Genomic DNA, 18,166 nt, shown 5'->3' on the forward strand with positions numbered 1-18,166 from the left:
AACATGGCAAGACCCCCTCTCTACAAAAAATAAAATTAGCCAGGCATCATGGCACGTGCCTGTGGTCCCACCTACTTGTGAGGCTAAAACAGGGGGCTCACTTAAACCCAGGAGGCTGAGGCTGCAGTGAGCCTTACTGTTCCACTGCACTCCAGCCTGGGCAACAGAGCAAGACTCTGTTTCAAACAAATAAAATTTAAAAAAGAAAAAAAAGACACAGCCAGTTAGACACAGTGACTCATGCCTTTAATTCCAGCATTTTGGGAGGGCAAGGCAGGTGAATCACTGAGCCCAGAACTCAAGACCAACCAGGGCAACGTGGCAAAACTGTCTCTATAATAAATTCAAAAATTGGCGGGTATGGTGGCTCATGTATGTAATCCCAGCACTTTGGGAGGTTGAGGCAGGTAGATCACTTGAGGTCAGGAGTTCGAGACCAGCCTGGCCAACCTGGTAAAACCCCGTCTCTACTAAAATTACTAAAAATTAGCCAGGCACATACCTGTAGTCCCTGCTATTTGGGAGGCTGAGGCAGGAGAATCGCTTGAACCTGAAAGATGGAGGTTGCAGTGAGCCAAGATTGCACCACCGTACTCCAACCTGTGCAACAGAGTGAAACTCCATCTCAAAAAAAAAAAAAAAAAAAAAAAAAAAAAAAAAACCCAGGCATGGCAGTCCCTGTTAGTCAGGAGGCTGAGGTGGGAGGATTGCCTGAGCCCTGGAGGTCAAGGCTTCCATGTGCTGTGATCACACCACTGCACTCTAGTGTGGGCAACAGAGCCAAGACCACTTCTCCAAAAACAAAACAAAACAAAACAAAACAAAACAACAACAAAAAAAAAAAACGGCCGTGGCTCACGCCCGTAATCCCAGCACTTTGGGAGGCCGAAGCGGGCGGATCACAAGGTCAGGAGATCGAGACCATCCTGGCTAACTGGCTGAAACCCCGTCTCTACTAAAAATACAAAAAACTAGCCGGGCAAGGTGGCGGGCGCCTGTAGTCCCAGCTACTTGGGAGGCTGAGGCAGGAGAATGGCGTGAACTCGGGAGGCAGAGCTTGCAGTGAGCCGAGATCCGGCCACTGCACTCCAGCCTGGGCGACAGAGGGAGACTCACTCCTTCTCAAAAAAAAAAGAAAGAAAAAGAAAGATGCAGTTCAATCACCTATAAAATTAAATCTAAAACAACACAAACATAACATGGATGGCTTATAGCTATCAACTAATTTCCCTGAAGCAAAAACCTCTAGCTTCAAATTATACTTAAAATATTTTTCAATTTTAACATTAAATTCAATCAGGTTAAATATGGATTCCAGACTAGAAAATACTTTGAAAATCACAAAGTAAACATACACAATAAACCAGAATCAGAGACAGTAGCTTAATATTTATATTAATTCATACCAAATTATGTTTTTCCTGTAAAGCAATTTCTTCTGACATTATTTCTCTGAGTGATACTTTTTTAGTTTGAGTATTCCAATGATCCAATAAAGGTAGCATTTCGGACGCTGCTAAGGTCTTCAGTAATTTTTTGCCTGTTCTCTGCGATGATTTTTGTTCAGGATTATCAAGCCCAGTATGTCCAACCAAGGAAGGATCTACAAAGTAGTATAAATACTGTCATACTCTCAACAATAAATGTATAAATTAAACATTATTCACTCTGTTACATTTACCTCAAAGACCAAGGGAACAACAGTTTTTTAATTTTCAGTTTGTAAATATAACACAACTCTGAAATTGTAAAATACATCTTCACATCATTGCAAGGAAGAAATGGTATGTGTTAATGTAGCAATATTTTAAGAGAGTAATGATCTGTGTATAATTTTTTTTTTTTTTTTTTTTTTTTTTTTTTGAGACAGAGTCTTGCTCTGTCACCCAGGCTGGAGTGCAATGGCGCGCTCCCGGCTCACTGCAACCTCTGCCTCCTGGGTTCAAGCAATTCTCCTGCTTCAGCCTCCCAAGTAGCTGGGATTACAGGCGCCTGCCAGCATGCCCAATTTTTGCATTTTTAGTAGAGACGGGGTCTCACCATGTTGGCCAGGATGGCCTCGAACTCGTGACCTCAGGTGATCCGCCTGCCTTGGCCTCCCAAAGTGCTGGGATTACAGGTGTGAGCCACCGCACCCGGCCAGTCTGTGAATAATTTTAAACTGACTCAATGCTTCCTACTCTTTTTCATATCATATCAACCCAAAATATGGTGACATGTATACAGGACACTGATAAATAGAGGCAGTTATAGCCAGCTGGAAGTGAGCAACCATAACAGCTATAGTCAGCTCTGCCCACCCATTCTAAGGACCAAGAAGATTGATTATTTTGGCAAACCTGTAACTCACTGAAGGCACACAATAAAGATTGGGCAAATGATATTCAAAATAAGGAACTGAACATTCTATAAAGGTCACAATAACAGAATTTAATGTGTAACATTTCAACTTCTCAGAGGAATATCAACACATTCTGATATATTCCTCTGCTGTCCTGGGGAGTGAAGAAACAACAGACACTGGCATTTGCACACCATCGTTTGGGCACCTCTATCCCTACATCAGCTGTAGCTCTTGAGGCTATGACATGAGCACAGGTCTGGACCAAAGTGGATCCTAAGAATCTTCAAGGTGGAACTCCTTGCCTTGGTCCCAGTGTGGAGTGGACAACAGAGGCATATGGAGGAACTCAGGCACAAAAGGAGGATGCTTAATAACAGGTCTGCCACCCTGCAACAGTCACTGAAGACAACACTATCTAAGAGAAGTCATCTGGAATCAAATATTTTCAAGTTGGCAGGATGTACCAAAAAAGCAGGCTGCGTTTTGTGATCTAACAATACTGACATCAATAAAAACTTTGAATAACCTAGTAATATTTCAATGATGTTCTTGATCAAACACATGAACACTTTATTGCTCTCAAACCAAAAGTTTTCTTTCATGGAGAGCAAAATCTCAACAGGAAATACTTTGAGAGCATACCCTAGGTGTTCCACAGCACTCATGAAAGTTCAATATATATTATAGGGGCTTTTTTCCCTTTTAAGTTTTATTTCATATAAATAAAGTATTAAATATTTTTAAAGAACTGGCTGGGCGTGGTGGTTCATGCCTGTAACCGCAACACTTTAGGAGGCCAAGGCGGGTGAATCACCTGCGGTCAGGAGTTCGAGACAAGCCTGACCAATATGGTGAAACCCTGTCTCTACTAAAAATACAAAAATTAGCCAGGCATGGTGGCGTGCACCTGTAGTCCCAGCTACTCGGGAGGTTGAGGCAGGAGAATTGCTTGAACCCAGGAGGCAGAGGTTGCAGTAAGGCAAGATGGCACCATTGCACTCTAGCCTGGGCGACAGAGCAAGACTCTGTCCCTAAATAAATAAATAAAACTTTTATTTGCAAATCAAAATTTGTGAGTACCGTACTTTGTGGAAGTAATTTAGAATGAGTTAAAATTCAAACACACACACCAAGTTTCAACATTAAGACATTAGAAATAAAAATATGTGCTTTACCCTGCATAAACTTGCCACAAGACACCTCTTCTTGTCTTTGTCGCTCCTAAACACAAAAGCCAGGCAAGAGATTGGCAAACAAGGAGTGCATTAGTAAACAAGGATACAAGGTTATATTATTTTTCTCTAGAAATCATTTCTCCTTGTATAACTGTAAACGATCCTTACTAAATCTAAGTAAAACAATAAAGTTAGATAATAAAAATTATGAAGCATGACTACAGCTACATATTTTTCCACTTACAGAATGGTAAAAATACTGCACTTTTTTTCAAAAAAATTCTTGTTATGGAGAATGGTCTGAAAAAAAAATTTTAAATAAATTAAAAACTGTCTTTGAAATTTAACCAATCGGCATTGAAGTCTTTAATTCTGGGAGTGAAAAACTCACCGTTGGTAATTTTTTTTCTTGGAAAAAAAACAGGCCAGGCACAGTGGCTCATGCCTATTATCCCAACACTTTGGGAGGCCAAGGCAGGAGGATCACTTAAAGCCAGGAATTCAAAACCAACCTGGGCAACATAGTGAGACCTCGCCTCTATTAAAAAAAAAAAAAAAAAAAAAAAAATTACCTAGGTGTGGTGGCAGGCACCTGTTTAGTCCCACCTACTCTGGAGGCTAAGGCAGGAGGATTGTGTGCCCAGTAGTTCAAGGCTGCAGTGAGCTATGACTGTGCCACTGCACTCAACCAGGGCAACAGAGTTAGACACTGTCTCTAAAATAGAAAAAAGAAAAAAAAAATCAACAATCACAATGAGCTCCATCGCTAATTATATAACTTGAGGCTGTCTGGAAATACTTAAACTAGTGAAAAGAATGAAAGAAAAAAAAAAGACAGTAATCTGTTAAGTGGTACAAGTTCATTCTCTCTCAAAGTCAAAATTCAACAGAACTCATCCATCTCAAAGTCAAAACTCAACAGAACTCCTTCATATTATGTGGTAGATTTTATTGAAATTCAAAGGTTCAAAATGGATAAAAAAGGAGCTCTTTATAAAAAGAAGCCTACCAACCATTACAGATTCTTTCCATTTCTCATGAATCACTTTTGCCAGATTCAGATCTATATGAACCACACAATCTTCAACTGTTAGAGACCCTTGTGGGGGAAGGGGGAGGGAAGAAAATGTAATCATTAGTCATTATATATTTGCAGAAAACATACTAAACCACCTCATGCATTATAAAACTAACTTGTATTATTAATTCCTAACTTATGTTTCTATTTACTAAATCTCAGAGTATTTTTATTTATGTTATATGCTATGTTACTGTCTTCACACTTCTTGACTACTGCAGTTATACAAAGCTTCACAGTAAATCTATTTAAGTTATTCCTTTCCATGAGTCTAAATATGTTTACTTTATTCATTTCTGTTAATCAAGACTTTTCAATAAATATGCTCTAAAAAAATTAATCTTGTCTTAAACGTAACTGGAGTAGCACCAAAGGATTTTTAAAAGGTTCATCCGTACAATCAGGTGTGAAGTAAATACCAGAGAAAACGTTCAAACTATGCATGGGATAAATACAAACTCCATATAAATATTCTCTGTTTATTCCAATTATATTTCTTAAAGGTCTCCAGAAATGTGTCAAAAATAAGGCACTACGTGAAGTTAAACAACATAAAATTACTTTTGCATTTCAGTTAACATAGAAAATAATTTCACAATCAAAATAGAACTCTCTAGCCAGGTATGGTGGTACATTCCTATAATCCCAGCTACTCTGGAGGTTGAGGCAGGAGAATCACTTGAGCCTGGGAGGCGGAGGTTGCAGTGAGCCGAGACTGAGGCGCTGCACTCTAGCCTGGGCAACAGAGCAAGACTCTGCCTCAGGGGGAAAAAAAAAAAAAATAGAAGCCTCTATAGTCTAGTCACACAAAGACACACACATGGTCATTTACTTTTTCCTCACCTGAATCAATACCAACAGGACCAAATAATTCATTAAGTTGAAAAGCTAGTTCAGGTGGTAATGCCAATTCCAGACAGTCTATAGTCAGAGATTTGGCCATCGCTGGAGTGGGATTCAATATCTCGGTATTATCTTCCTCACTAACTCCAGCTGATAAACTACTTCCTGCCATTAGAATTTCCTCCATTTCCTTCTCATCTTCGTTCATAAATTCTTCTGCATCTGAAAATTTCACATAATCCTTTGGAAATTTTTCATTTCTCTTTATTTCAAGAGAGTCAGCAAAATAAATTTCTTCATTGAATTCAAGATTTGAAGTACTAGATACAAAGTTAAAAATATCAGAAAAATGTGAAGGAGAATGTATGTTGTCTCCAGCCTCTGTGACTACTAGGTTTTTTTCTGTTTCACTCATATCTGTAGTAGTAGCTTTTGGAATACCTGGAAAGGACTGCTTACTGCTATATAAAAGTTCTGCCTGGCTGTTAGGAAGTACGTCGTCATTATTCTTTAGACTCACAGCAGCACTGGGAAGTATACTTGCCATTGATTCATGGTTTTCAGGAGTAACAGCTCTTATTTCCGTCTGCTCCGAGTTTCCTCTTTCTGCATCACAAGCAGACTGTGAGTTAGCATTACTAATACCAATCCCATGGCTAAACTCTGGCACAGGAGAATTAGAATTCTCTAAAGTTCCTCTTTGGCTAATAATTTCTTTCAAATTCAACCCCAGAGAAAAAGGCCCAATTTGTGATCCATCGCACGATTTTTGGAAATTCTCAAACTCTGTATCCTCACATAACTTAGTTTCAGAATCCAACAAAAGACTTGTGGCCCAAATAATATCTTTATTACACCTCTCATATAAGTCTTTCAGGGCTTCTAATGAAAAGGATCCAAACAGTTTACAAAGAATGTTAAGATTTTCAGATTCATCTGCACTGGTAAGCTCACTTTCTTCAACAAATGTGCTTTTATCATACATTACTCTATATGGAATTGCTTCTTGAACATCTGATTTTGTGTTAATACTGGAAACTTTCGGCTTAAATCCATCTAATCTTCCTGTTAATACTTTGATAGAATCTGAAATGCTAATTTTATTCTTTTCTATTTTCCATAAAAGAGCAAAATCCTGTGGTTCAGTCTGGGTACACATGCCCACTTCTTTTCCAGGGTCTCTCTTAGGCATATGCTCTTGACATTCAGCTAATGTTTCTGGTTCCACTACTCCAGAAATAGTTGGTGCACTATTGGTAAAAGTAAGAGGCAATGATGTGTGTTGCCCATGACTCTTTGTACTTAGACAGGTCTGACTCTCACAGGTCATTTCACTGGGTAGCATTTCAGAACTTCCTAAATTGGAGCTACTCAATGTCCTTAGTTTTTGAGGGCTTGTGCCCCAACAGGCCTCATGTGCTGTAGATAATGATATTTCATTCATTTTGCCATTTGTTCCAATTTCTAGGTTGGGCTCACTGAAACCAGTCTTTGGCAGTCTTGATCTGTGTTCCCTCTGAGCTAAAGAATCAAATGAAGGCCAGTCACCCACAATGTCGAATGAGTTTTTTTCAATATTTTTATAAGCATCATATTTATAGCTACTGAGTGGCTCTGAAGCATCATCACACTGTGACTTTCTGCCATCCTCTACACTTTCATGTGGAGATCCTCGTTGCTGGACACAATCTATATTCACAGATAAACTGTTAACTAATACTTTGTGTGACTGAGGGTAATTATACTTTTTGTCATTTTGTACAGATGAAGTTTTTTCCGTTTTTCTATTCCTTTTTGTCCTCTGACCAATAGTCTTATCAACTGGCCAGTCACCAACAAAATTTGACAGCTCATGTCTTGGGAACTTTTCCAAAGTTGATTTGCTTTTTTGTTTCCCAAAGGCTTTTTTCTTTACTGTTGCTCTTTCTTCCACTATTTCACCAGGTGAGGGTTTTTCATTTTGAAGTGGTTCGGTATTTGCAAGATCACAGTCTTCTTGATTATTTTCACTATAGCAAGTACTAGGTGATACTCTCTCCATAGAACTATCTGTGTCAGTTTTACTATACCCTTTTACAGCCACCATTTCTATTTGCTCTTCTTCACTTTTGTCTGTTACTTGTAGTTTGCTTTCAGAGTCAGAAAAATACATGTGTGGAGTTTCCAGAATTAAAGCACTTTGAATGCTAGGATTCGTATCACTTATTTCTTTTCTTCTTTTGTTTAAATCTGCATTAGAGAGAGATGTAACATTCTCGGGTAACACTGTTTCTTTGGTTACATCAAGATTCTTCTCTTCAATGAAATCTAGATGCTTCAAAGATGAAGATAAAACATTTTCTTCTTTTTCAGAGGTAGTATCTTCATTGTCTCTTGGGCTGTAAGATTATTTTAAAGAGTATCATGAGAAAGTCTCTTAATGCTGCCATCAATACTATGATTTAAAGAAGCATTAATTGTCAGGGCACTTAACAGTTATTCTGAAAATTTTATAAATAAACTACATTAAAATTATAAAAGCTAATTTTGATCATAGTGATCTTTGATTTACTTTGTTGTAGTGATCTTTGATATTACTTTGTTGTAACCCCATTACCTAGCATGATGCTTGGCATATATGAAGCACTCAAACTTTTTTTTGAATTGAATAGTACATATGAGATTTTCAGTTTAGGTGTTAATTATGCATTAAAGTTAAAGCTCTGAATTTGTTCCCAGGAGAGGACACCACTTTCCTGGCTTCTTTCTGACTTTAGTTTTACATAGCTAAGCATATGTAAAATAGGTCTGCCTCTATACTGTGCACCTGTCATTTGATACAGAGGAAGTTTCATTTACAAAGTCACAAAGGGCCAACCAACGCTATTTGCCCAATTAAGAGAAATGAGAGAAAAAGAGCTTTCATTTGAAATGTCATTTGGTAAGATTTTTTAAAGCCATACTTAATGTTAATTTCAGACTCAGAGCACTTGTGCAAATCATTTTACTCTCAACTTCAGTTAATTTTTCCCGATTAAATTTGTCAACGCATTTTCCTTTTTTTTTTTAACTTCAGGAGTGCTCGAAGTCCCAACTCTCACAGGATGCCTTCCTAAGTGAACTCATACCTAACACTGAGTTTTCTATGTGTTAGATGATGATACAACTCTAAGTCCCTTGCATGTACTAATTCATAATCCTTATAAGATTTTTATGAGCAGAGTATTACCGGCATTTTAGAAATGAAGAACTGAAGTACAGAAAGATTTTGTAACTTGCCAAAGATTACAAAGCTTTGGGATTTTTGAACCCAGGAAACATAGCTCAAGAGTTCATGTTCTTAACTACTTTGCAACACTGTTTCTCAATTTAAAAAAGCATTTATAAATTTTGTCTTCCCCATTCCCAACTCCTTTTTATCCCTTACCATCATAACATATGGATAATTCAGACCTCTACATATATCTGGTTTCTTCTTTACTCGGTCAATTAATGCTGTTTTTATTTATTCAATTGTTTATGTGTCCTCACTGCTAAACAGAATCAGTGCTACCTCGGATTGCAAACTGTCAGAAGGCCACGACTTGTATTACTTGGTAAAAGTGTACCGTTAATAATTTTTATAACACTAGCTTGAAAGAGTATTTTCATTAAAACTTAAGGAAATTAATAAGTGATTTAAGTGGATACAAAATAATAACAGCGAGAAGATAAGGGAAATACTGGTTTAGCAGCAAGCGTCACATAAAACTGGCAGGAGAATTCACAGCATAATCATGGACTCGCAAAACTCTAGGACAACAAAAGAACTGTCATGTCATCTCCCATATGAACTTGTACTTCTCTTGCTAACTACATATATCTCACCCCAGGTAAGACTATAAGTAAACCCTTACAAATAACAAAAGTCCACCTTATTTATTTTTTTTATTTTTTTGAGATGGAGTTTCGCTCTTGTTGCCCAGGGTGGAATGCAATGGTGCGATCTCGGCTAACTGCAACCTCCGCCTCCCAGGTTCAAGTGATTCTCCTACCTCAGCCTCCTAAGCAGCTGAGATTACAGGCATGCACCACCAGCCCAGCTAATTTTGTACTTTTGGTAGAGATGGGGTTTCTCCATATTGGTCAGGCTCGTCTCAAACTCCTGACCTCAGGTGATCCACCTGCCTCAGCCTCCCAAACTGCCGGGATTACAGGTGTGAGCCACCACACCTGGCCAACTCCACCTTATTTTTAAAGTTTATCAGCAATGATTCCACACGCTCCAAAATTATACTTTTTAAAAATTATATTTCAAATTGAATTTTGTACATAAGGCATTTTAACCTACCTGGTGCTTCTATCCTCACAAGAATATGCACACAACTCAATACGTTCAATTTTCTCTGGAACCGAAGAACTCATAATTATTGGCACTGAAACAAAACGTTGATAATGTTCCAACATTCTTGTTATTTTTTCTTTGCTTACCCCGTGAATGTTACGCCTGAAAATTCCAGGGGAGAAAGCATTGTTAAAAATCAGAACATATGTCCAGAAAAACAATAATATATTTCTAATAGATAAGAATATCAAAGCTGCTTTATTGTGACAATATATATGAATCGATCCTAATTTTCATTTTATTAAGGATTTCTTAAATTATACACTTTAAGTTCAAAGAAAGAAAGAAAATTCTAGTATTTGAAGTTTCTAGAGGTTCAAATATGAAGTTTGTTGTTTGTGTTTTCACTCATGGTGGCTTTTTTTAAAATGTTTTTTATTATAAGTTCATATCTGGTTGAACTAATACATGAGAATTCTGAGGCCTTCAACTCGGGAGTACTTTCACACAGCATCTAGGTTTATCTCTGCCAGGAGGCCAGATGTTATGAAAACATCTCAATTGCAACTCTCCTGTCTTGGGTTGAATTCAAGGCTTTGTGTCTGGATCCCAGGGATAATATATGCATTTGCCAGTTGGGAAATCTGGCTTTCATATTTACCTACCTCGATCTTGTCTGGTTTCAGATCACAGAGAAGCAAAGAGATAGAAAATATGAAAGAAAGGTTAAGAGTCATAGGAGCCAGAGCCAAAAGTTCTAGTATACATCTAATCTAAGTCCCGGAAAGAGAAGAGAACGCATGGGACGGAAGCAATGTAAAGAAAAATGCTGAGAATTTTCCAGAACTGATGAAAAATACCAATCCCTTAATTTCAGAAGCCAACAAATGCCAAACAAGATAAAAAATAAGAAATCTATAACTAGAAACATAGTACTGAAATTGTCATTCACCAAAGACAAAGAGATGATATTAAAAGCAACCAGAAATTTTAAAAAATCATTTTAAAACTAGTTATCCACAAAGAAACTATTAGAATGACAGCTGACTTAACAACAATAATAATGTAAGTCAGAAGGGAGTTAAGTGTTATCTTCAACAACAGAAAATAACTGTCAGTATAGAATATACATATCCAGCAAAAGTATCTTACAAGAATGAGGGCAATAAAAAGATTTGCAGATTTTAAAAAAAGAATTTGACACCAAGCAGACCCTTACTGTAAAGAAAATTCTCAAAGATGAACATCAGGCAGAAGGAAATTCCCAGATGAAAGGTATATGATGCAAGAAAAAAATGAAGCAGAAAGCAATAACTAGATGAATAAGTGAAAACAAACACTACCTGTATATTCTGGACAATGAGAGCATGTAAACTGAGAGGGAGGCAAGTATCAGAATTAAAATGTTTTAAAGTCTTCGTATGTGTGAGGAGGAAAGCCAAGAAAATGGTTTGACTTTAGATTTAAAGTCTGCATGATAAAACTTGTAAGGTAACCACTAAAAGAACAAAAATAGTGTATATGATTTCCAAATTAGTAGAGAAGAAAAAAATTTAATAAAAAAATTTGGAAACAATTTTTAAAATTTTAAATAAGGCATGATAGGAAAAAAAATCCAACTACATCATTTTCTATATTAGAAGAACAATCACAGAAAATGTGAGATAAACAAAAAGCACAGAATGAGACAAGATCAATTATATGCATAATTGTAAGAAACAAGATCAATTATATGAATAACCAAAATAACCATAAAAGGACTAAGTTTATCAGTTACAAGTCAAGGTGGACAGAGTGGATTTCAAAAAATCCAGCCATCGTGCTTACAAGAGATACATCTAACAAAAACATTCAAAGTAAAAGTATGAAAAAAGAAATAAATACTAACTAAAAGGAAGCTGATATAGGTCTATCAGTATTAGACCAATTACACTTTACAACAAAAATCACTACTAAAGACAACAAAAATCACCAGAAAATAATAAAAGGTTCAATTATTAGGATAATATAAAAATCTTAAGCTTGTATACATTTCAAAAACTACCCTCCAAATATATAAAGCAAACATAGGCAGAATTATAAGGAGAAATCACATGTTCAACAAATAAAGGGAGATTTCAACATTCATCCCTCAAATATAGGAGATATGAGTAACAATAAGCATGATTTAATGGATATATTGACACATTGTAATCATATACATTCTTATCAAGCAAATATGAAATGTATAAAAAAATCAACACTTAAGTAGGCCAAAAAAATCTTTAAAATATCAGTGAATTAGTATCACACAAACTACACAACCTGACCTACTGTAGTTAAGTTGAAAACCAATTTTTATAAAAGACAAAACACCCATCTGTTCAGAAATTTAAAAACACAGTACTAAATAACCCAAGAGCTAAAGGACGAAATTAATCATAATGCAAACTAGAAAATAACTAAATAAAACAAAAATAAAGTATTATATATTAAAATTCTGAGAGCAGCTAAAATAATACATAGGAAAATTTTATTTTATTGGGAGACAGAGTCTCACGCTGTTGCCCAGGCTGGAGTGCAATGGTGCAATCACGGCTCACCACAGCCTCGACCTCCCAGGCTAGAGCGATCCTGCCACCTCAGCATCTGGGACCACAGGCCCATGCCACCATACCCAGCTAATTTTTTTATTTTTTGTAGAGTCAGGGTCCCATTCTGTTGCCCAGGCTAGTCTCAAACTCCTGGTCTCAAGAAATCCTCCTGCCTCAGCTTCCCAAAGTACTGGGATCACAGGTGGCAGCCACCACACCTGGCATACATAGGGAAATTTTAACATCAAATGTCATATTAGAAAATGACCTAAACCTCCAAGTAGAGAAGTTTAAAACACAAGAGAATAAAAAAGCAAAATTGATTTTTAAAGCAATAAAGGTAGAATAATGAGAAGCAGAAATTAAACATCAAAAAACTTACAATGGAGTTCAAATAAAGCTGAGACTTGTTTATCTGAAAAGGCTAATTAAAACAAAATCTGATCTCTGATGAGAACAATAAAGAAAAAAGGAGGGAAGATAATATAAACATACTAAGATTGCAGGAGGGAACTTAACTGCTAACACAGTAGATGTATTAACAGTAAGAGACGATTATAATTGCTTTAATAAAGTCTTAATAAATTCGGAAATGTTGCTGTAAAGGAAAAATTCCAAATGAACATTCTCACGAAGAAAACATCAGACCCAGAGAATTTTTTAAGTAAATTCTAACATTCAAACTTAGATAAACCTAGAAAAGAAGAAAAGAGGAGATACTTCCCAATTAATTTTATGATCCGCAAAGTCAGGTAAGACAAGTCAAGGAATAAAAAACTGTAGTCAATCTCATTCACTTATAAAGATGCAAAAATCCTAAATGAAATATTAGAAAACCAAACTCAGTAATCTATCAAAAGGAAATGAAAAGGAAGTAGTGATACATGCTACAACATGGATGAGCCTTAAAAACATTATGCTAAGTGAAAAGATGCCAGACACAAATGGCCACATATTATACGTTCCATTTATATGCAGTATACATAACAGGAAAACCCATAAATACAGAACACATATTAGTAGTTGCCAAGAGGAGGGGGGAACCAGAGTAACTGCTTGTAGGCATAGGGCTTCTTTGGAGAAAATGGAAAAGTTCTGAAATTACATAGGGGTGATGATCACACAACACTGGGAATATACTAAAATTAGGTTGTCCTTTAGTACTAAAATTAGTTGAAATTGCCAAGAAAAAAAATTACCTAACCAAAATGAAGTTAGGGCTATCTCTATGGAAATATAGAACACAAAGCAAAACACACTGTATGTCCATGCCTTGACTGACATTTTTATTCAAGTCAAGCAACTGAATAAAGAAAAGAGTATAGCCATAGGGGGAGGCAGGCATGGAGTGAGATACCTGGACAGCTGGATATTTGCTACCTTTTCCATCTCTACATTCGTACTACCTTCCAGTGCTCTAAGTCACTAAGCAGCTACAACAGTCTGCCCCTCCCAGTAGCACATGGTTCAGGTATGCCAAATCCTAGGGTCTGTTCTAGTTTCAGATATTAACATATGATTCAAAGTAATAAAGTACAGGCTGGGCATGGTGGCTCACACCTGTGGTCCCAGCACTTTGGGAGGCAAAGGCAGGAGGATCACTTGAGGCCAGGAGTTCAAGACCAGCCTGGGTAACATGGCAAGACCCTGTCTCTATATTTAAACAAATAAATAAATAAATAAGAAGAACTCAAAAAAGGTAATAAGGGACAGAATATATAATACAAGGGGAATTTTTACTGTAAATTAACTCAATTTTAGAAACACAAACTCTTCATAAAACTGGACAAAAAGTTGTAAGCAATAGAAATTAAATACAGTCTAATCAATTCATTCATCATTTACAAGGGGAAAAATCTAGATGGACCCTCTCTGTCTGCTGTTATATAAAAAGCATGTTAGGTAGCCTCCAAGTTTTACCTTGCAAGTTCCTTTGGTTTAAACTTCCACCATGTGTCTGGTTCCCGAAAAAGGACTTTGTATTTGTGTTTCTGAGACTACATACAACAAAGACAAAAACATTTTAAAATAGATACTTCCAAGAAATTAAAATTATTGTTTCTAAATTTATAGCATTTTAAACGTAAAGATTATCTCATCTTGATGAGCATGTTAAAATGGCAAAATATACAATCACTTTAACCTAGCAATTAACTATTAGAAATTTATACTATTGATAAATACTTATATAAGAGCGTTTATTTATATAATACATATATTAGGCCAGGAGCGGTGGCTCATGCCTGTAATCCCAGCACTTTGGGAGGCGAAGGCGGGCGGATCACCTGAGGTCGGGAGTTCAAGACCAGCCTGACCAACATGGACAAACCCCATCTCCACTAAAAATACAAAATTAGCCGGGCATGGTGGTACATGCCTGTAATCCCAGCTACTAGGGAGGCTGAGGTAGGTAAATCGCTTGAATCTGGGAGGCAGAGGTTGCAGTGAGCCGAGATTGTGCCATTGCACTCCAGCCTGGGCAACAAGAGCGAAACTCCGTCTCAAAAAAAAAAAAAAAATACATATATTAGATATACGCCAGGATAGCCAGTTTTCCAGTATTTGTAACAGCAAAAGAATACAAATAACTATGTGGCTATTAATATAGAACTGACTAAATAAGTGAAGGTATAACCACAAGATGAAAATACTACACAGTAATTTTATAAATTCTACATGTGTTAATGACAGACTGTTCTTAAAAAATGTTAAGAAAAGAAGATAGGCCGGGCGCAGTGGCTCCCGCCTGTAATCCCAGCACACTGGGAGGCCGAGGTGGGTGGATCACGAGGTCAGGAGATCGAGACCATCCTCGCTAACACGGAGAAACCCCATCTCTACTAAAAATACAAAAAATTAGCCGGGCATGGTGGCAGGCACCTGTAGTCCCAGCTACTCAGGAGGCTGAGGCAGGAGAATGGCATGAACCCGGGAGGCGGAGCTCGCAGTGAGCCGAGATCACACCACTGTACTCCAGCATGGGCAAGAGAACGAGATTCCATCTCAAAAAAAAAAAAAAAGGAAGATAAAGAATTTTTAGCCACACATGTTGGCTCACACCTATAATCCCAACACTTTGCAAGACCGAAGTGGGTGGATTAACTGAGTTCAGGAGTTCAAGACCAGCCTGGCCACCATGGTGAAACCCCATCTATACTAAAAATACAAAAAATTAGCTGGGCGTGGTGGCAGGCACCTGTAATCCCAGTTTCTCAGGAGGCTGAGGCAGGAGAATCGCTTGAACCCAGGAGGCGGAGGTTGCAGTGAGCTGAGATCACACCATTGCACTCCAGCCTGGGCAACAAGAGCGAAGCTCAGTTTCAAAAAAAAAAAGCTGGGTAAAAAAGAGCAAGGAGGGAAAGAGGATTAGGTATAGGTCAGGTAAACGGAAAGGGTTTAGATAGTAGAAGAAATCTGGCAAATTCAGAGAGAATAGCTGAGTTTACAGATTGCTGAATTTCTCAGAACAGCAAAATTTCAAAAGAAATTTGGGGAAAAACAAAGGACCAACAAATTTTGATTCTGCTAAGTATGAGGAAAATGAAATAAATATATATAACATATATACAAAAAAAACTATAATTTAGTACCACTATCTTTTCACGAAAGACTCAAAAAAAAAATTTTAACTTAGAGTTTAAAAATTGAATTTCAGAATTTAAAAATTTACCTTTATGGAAAAACTCAGCTAAATGGCCTAATTTCCTCATTTTCCTGAAGACCAAAGAAAGCTCAGTTACAGACTATCCAAGATTCTGAGATTCTTAAGTGCTTCAGATTCACTTTCGTAATTAATGTTCCCCAATAACTGCATATGATCTGTTATAAACTTATGACAATTTACGGTACTAACCAAAGCAACATATGGTTTCATTTCCCATGCCTGTAGGTTTGTATTATCTATAATTATAGGAGATATCTTCTTCTCAAATGCTTCTTTTGCTGAAAAACATAACAGATAATTAAAAATCATTTTTAAATAACAATATTTAAGTATTATGATTTTCAAAAAATCTGATGTTTTCATAATTTGAAAAACACAGATGCGCTAATTTTACTCACTGCTCAACTTCTAAATATCCCTTTGGGGACATAAAAATTAAGTAAGTACAGGTTTACTGGGCATGGTGGCTCATGCCCATAATCTCAGCACTTTGGGAAGCCAAAGCAGGTGGATCACTTGAGGTCAGGAGTTCAAAACCAACCTGGCCAACATGGTGAAATCCCATCTCTACTAAAAAAACAAAAATTATTCAGGCTTGGTGGTGCCCACCTGTAGTCCCAGCTACTCAGGAGGCTGAGATAAGAGAATCACTTGAAACCAGGAGGCGGAGTTTGCCGTGAGCCAAGATCGTGCCACTGCACTCCAGCCTGGGCAACAGAGTGAGACTCTGCCTAAAAAATACAAAACAAAGCCGGGTGCAGTGGCTAACGCCTGTAATCCCAGAACTTTGGGAGGCCAAGGCAGGCAGATCATGAGGTCAGGAGTCCAAGACCAACCTTGGCCAACATACTGAAACCCCGTCTCTACTAAAAATACAAAAATTAGCCAGGTGTGGTGCACGCATGTGAGTCCCAGCTACTTGGGAGGCTGAGGCGGGAGAACAGCTTGAACCCAGTATGCAAAGGTTGCAGTGAGCTGAGACCATGCCATTGCACTCCAGCCTGGGTGACAGAGTAAGACTCCGTTCCAAAAAAAAAAAAAAAAACCCACATATTAAGACTGTCAAGCAAGAGAGAAATACCTTGAGTAGAAAAATTAAAATCAAACTATAGTTTGGAGTTTAGTTAATAATAATAAACCAATTTCTTAGTTTTGACAAATGTATCCTAGTTATATTAGATGTTAACATGAAGGATAAATGAGTGAAGGGTATATAGAAGCTTTCCATAGTATCTCTGCAACTTTTCCATAAATCTAAAATTATTCAAAACTAAAGCTTAAAAACAAACAACAAACCCAAATGGACAAACACACACACACAAAATGTAATGATCTGAAATAAAGAAAATATTATAATACACTGTTGCACAAGGGATTTTCTTACCTTTCTTCCAAAGGAATTAGACCATACAGGAAATTAATGATGTACCACAACAAGTAAGTCTTACAAGTAATTATTTGGAAGTTTTCAAAGTTCTGCCCAGTCTCTAATAACTCACTAATGAAACAAAGAACCAATTTAAAAATGGGCAAAAGAGGCTGGGCATGGTACCTCACACCTATGATCCCCGCACTCTGGGAGACTGAGACAGGTGAATCACCTGAGGTCAGGAGTTCTAGACCATCCTGGCCAACATAGTGAAACCCTGTCTGTACTAAAAATACAACAATTAGCCAGGGATGGTGGCACGCACCTGTAATCCCAGCTACTCAGGAGGCCGAGGCACAAGAACCACTTGAACCCAGGAGGTGGAGGCTGCAATGAGTCAAGATCGTGCCACTGCACTCCAGCCTGAGCAACAGAGCAAATATGAATAGACATTTCTCCAGAGAAGATATACAAATGGCCAATAAACGCACAAAAAGATGTTCCACATCATCAGCCATCAGAGAAAAGTAAATTGAAAGCACAATGAGATACCACTTCACACCTACCAGAATAGGAATAATCAAAAAAACGGACAATAACAAGTGTTGGTGAGGATGTGGAAAAGTTGAAACTCTCAGAAATTATTAGAGGAAACATAAAAAGGTGTGATTGCTTTGGAAAACAGCATGGCAGTTCCTAGAAAGATCAGACATAGACATGTGTGTTTGTTTATAGCAGCAGTATTCTTAATAGCCAAAAAGTGAAAACAATGCAAATGTCTATTAATTGATTAACAGATTAACAAAATGTGATATAT

At 37.3% G+C, this 18,166-nt stretch overlaps 1 protein-coding gene across 8 annotated transcripts in view; it reads right to left on the minus strand.

Annotated features, from left to right (window-relative positions):
* N4BP2 (NEDD4 binding protein 2) overlaps positions 1-18,166 on the minus strand; it is a 108,507-nt gene that overhangs the window by 39,650 nt on the left and 50,691 nt on the right. For all 8 annotated transcript variants that reach the window (XM_038008613.2, XM_008017595.3, XM_073012457.1 and 5 more), the window contains 7 exons: positions 16,170-16,258; positions 14,237-14,313; positions 9,750-9,905; positions 5,441-7,818; positions 4,533-4,618; positions 3,520-3,565; positions 1,407-1,603 (listed from right to left, as the gene is read on the minus strand). In XM_038008613.2, coding sequence (XP_037864541.2) covers positions 1,407-1,603; positions 3,520-3,565; positions 4,533-4,618; positions 5,441-7,818; positions 9,750-9,905; positions 14,237-14,313; positions 16,170-16,258 — 3,029 coding nt within the window. The remainder of the gene's footprint in view (positions 1-1,406; positions 1,604-3,519; positions 3,566-4,532; positions 4,619-5,440; positions 7,819-9,749; positions 9,906-14,236; positions 14,314-16,169; positions 16,259-18,166) is intronic.

Source organism: Chlorocebus sabaeus, chromosome 27, assembly GCF_047675955.1.
Source record: "Chlorocebus sabaeus isolate Y175 chromosome 27, mChlSab1.0.hap1, whole genome shotgun sequence".
Lineage (NCBI taxonomy): Eukaryota > Metazoa > Chordata > Mammalia > Primates > Cercopithecidae > Chlorocebus > Chlorocebus sabaeus.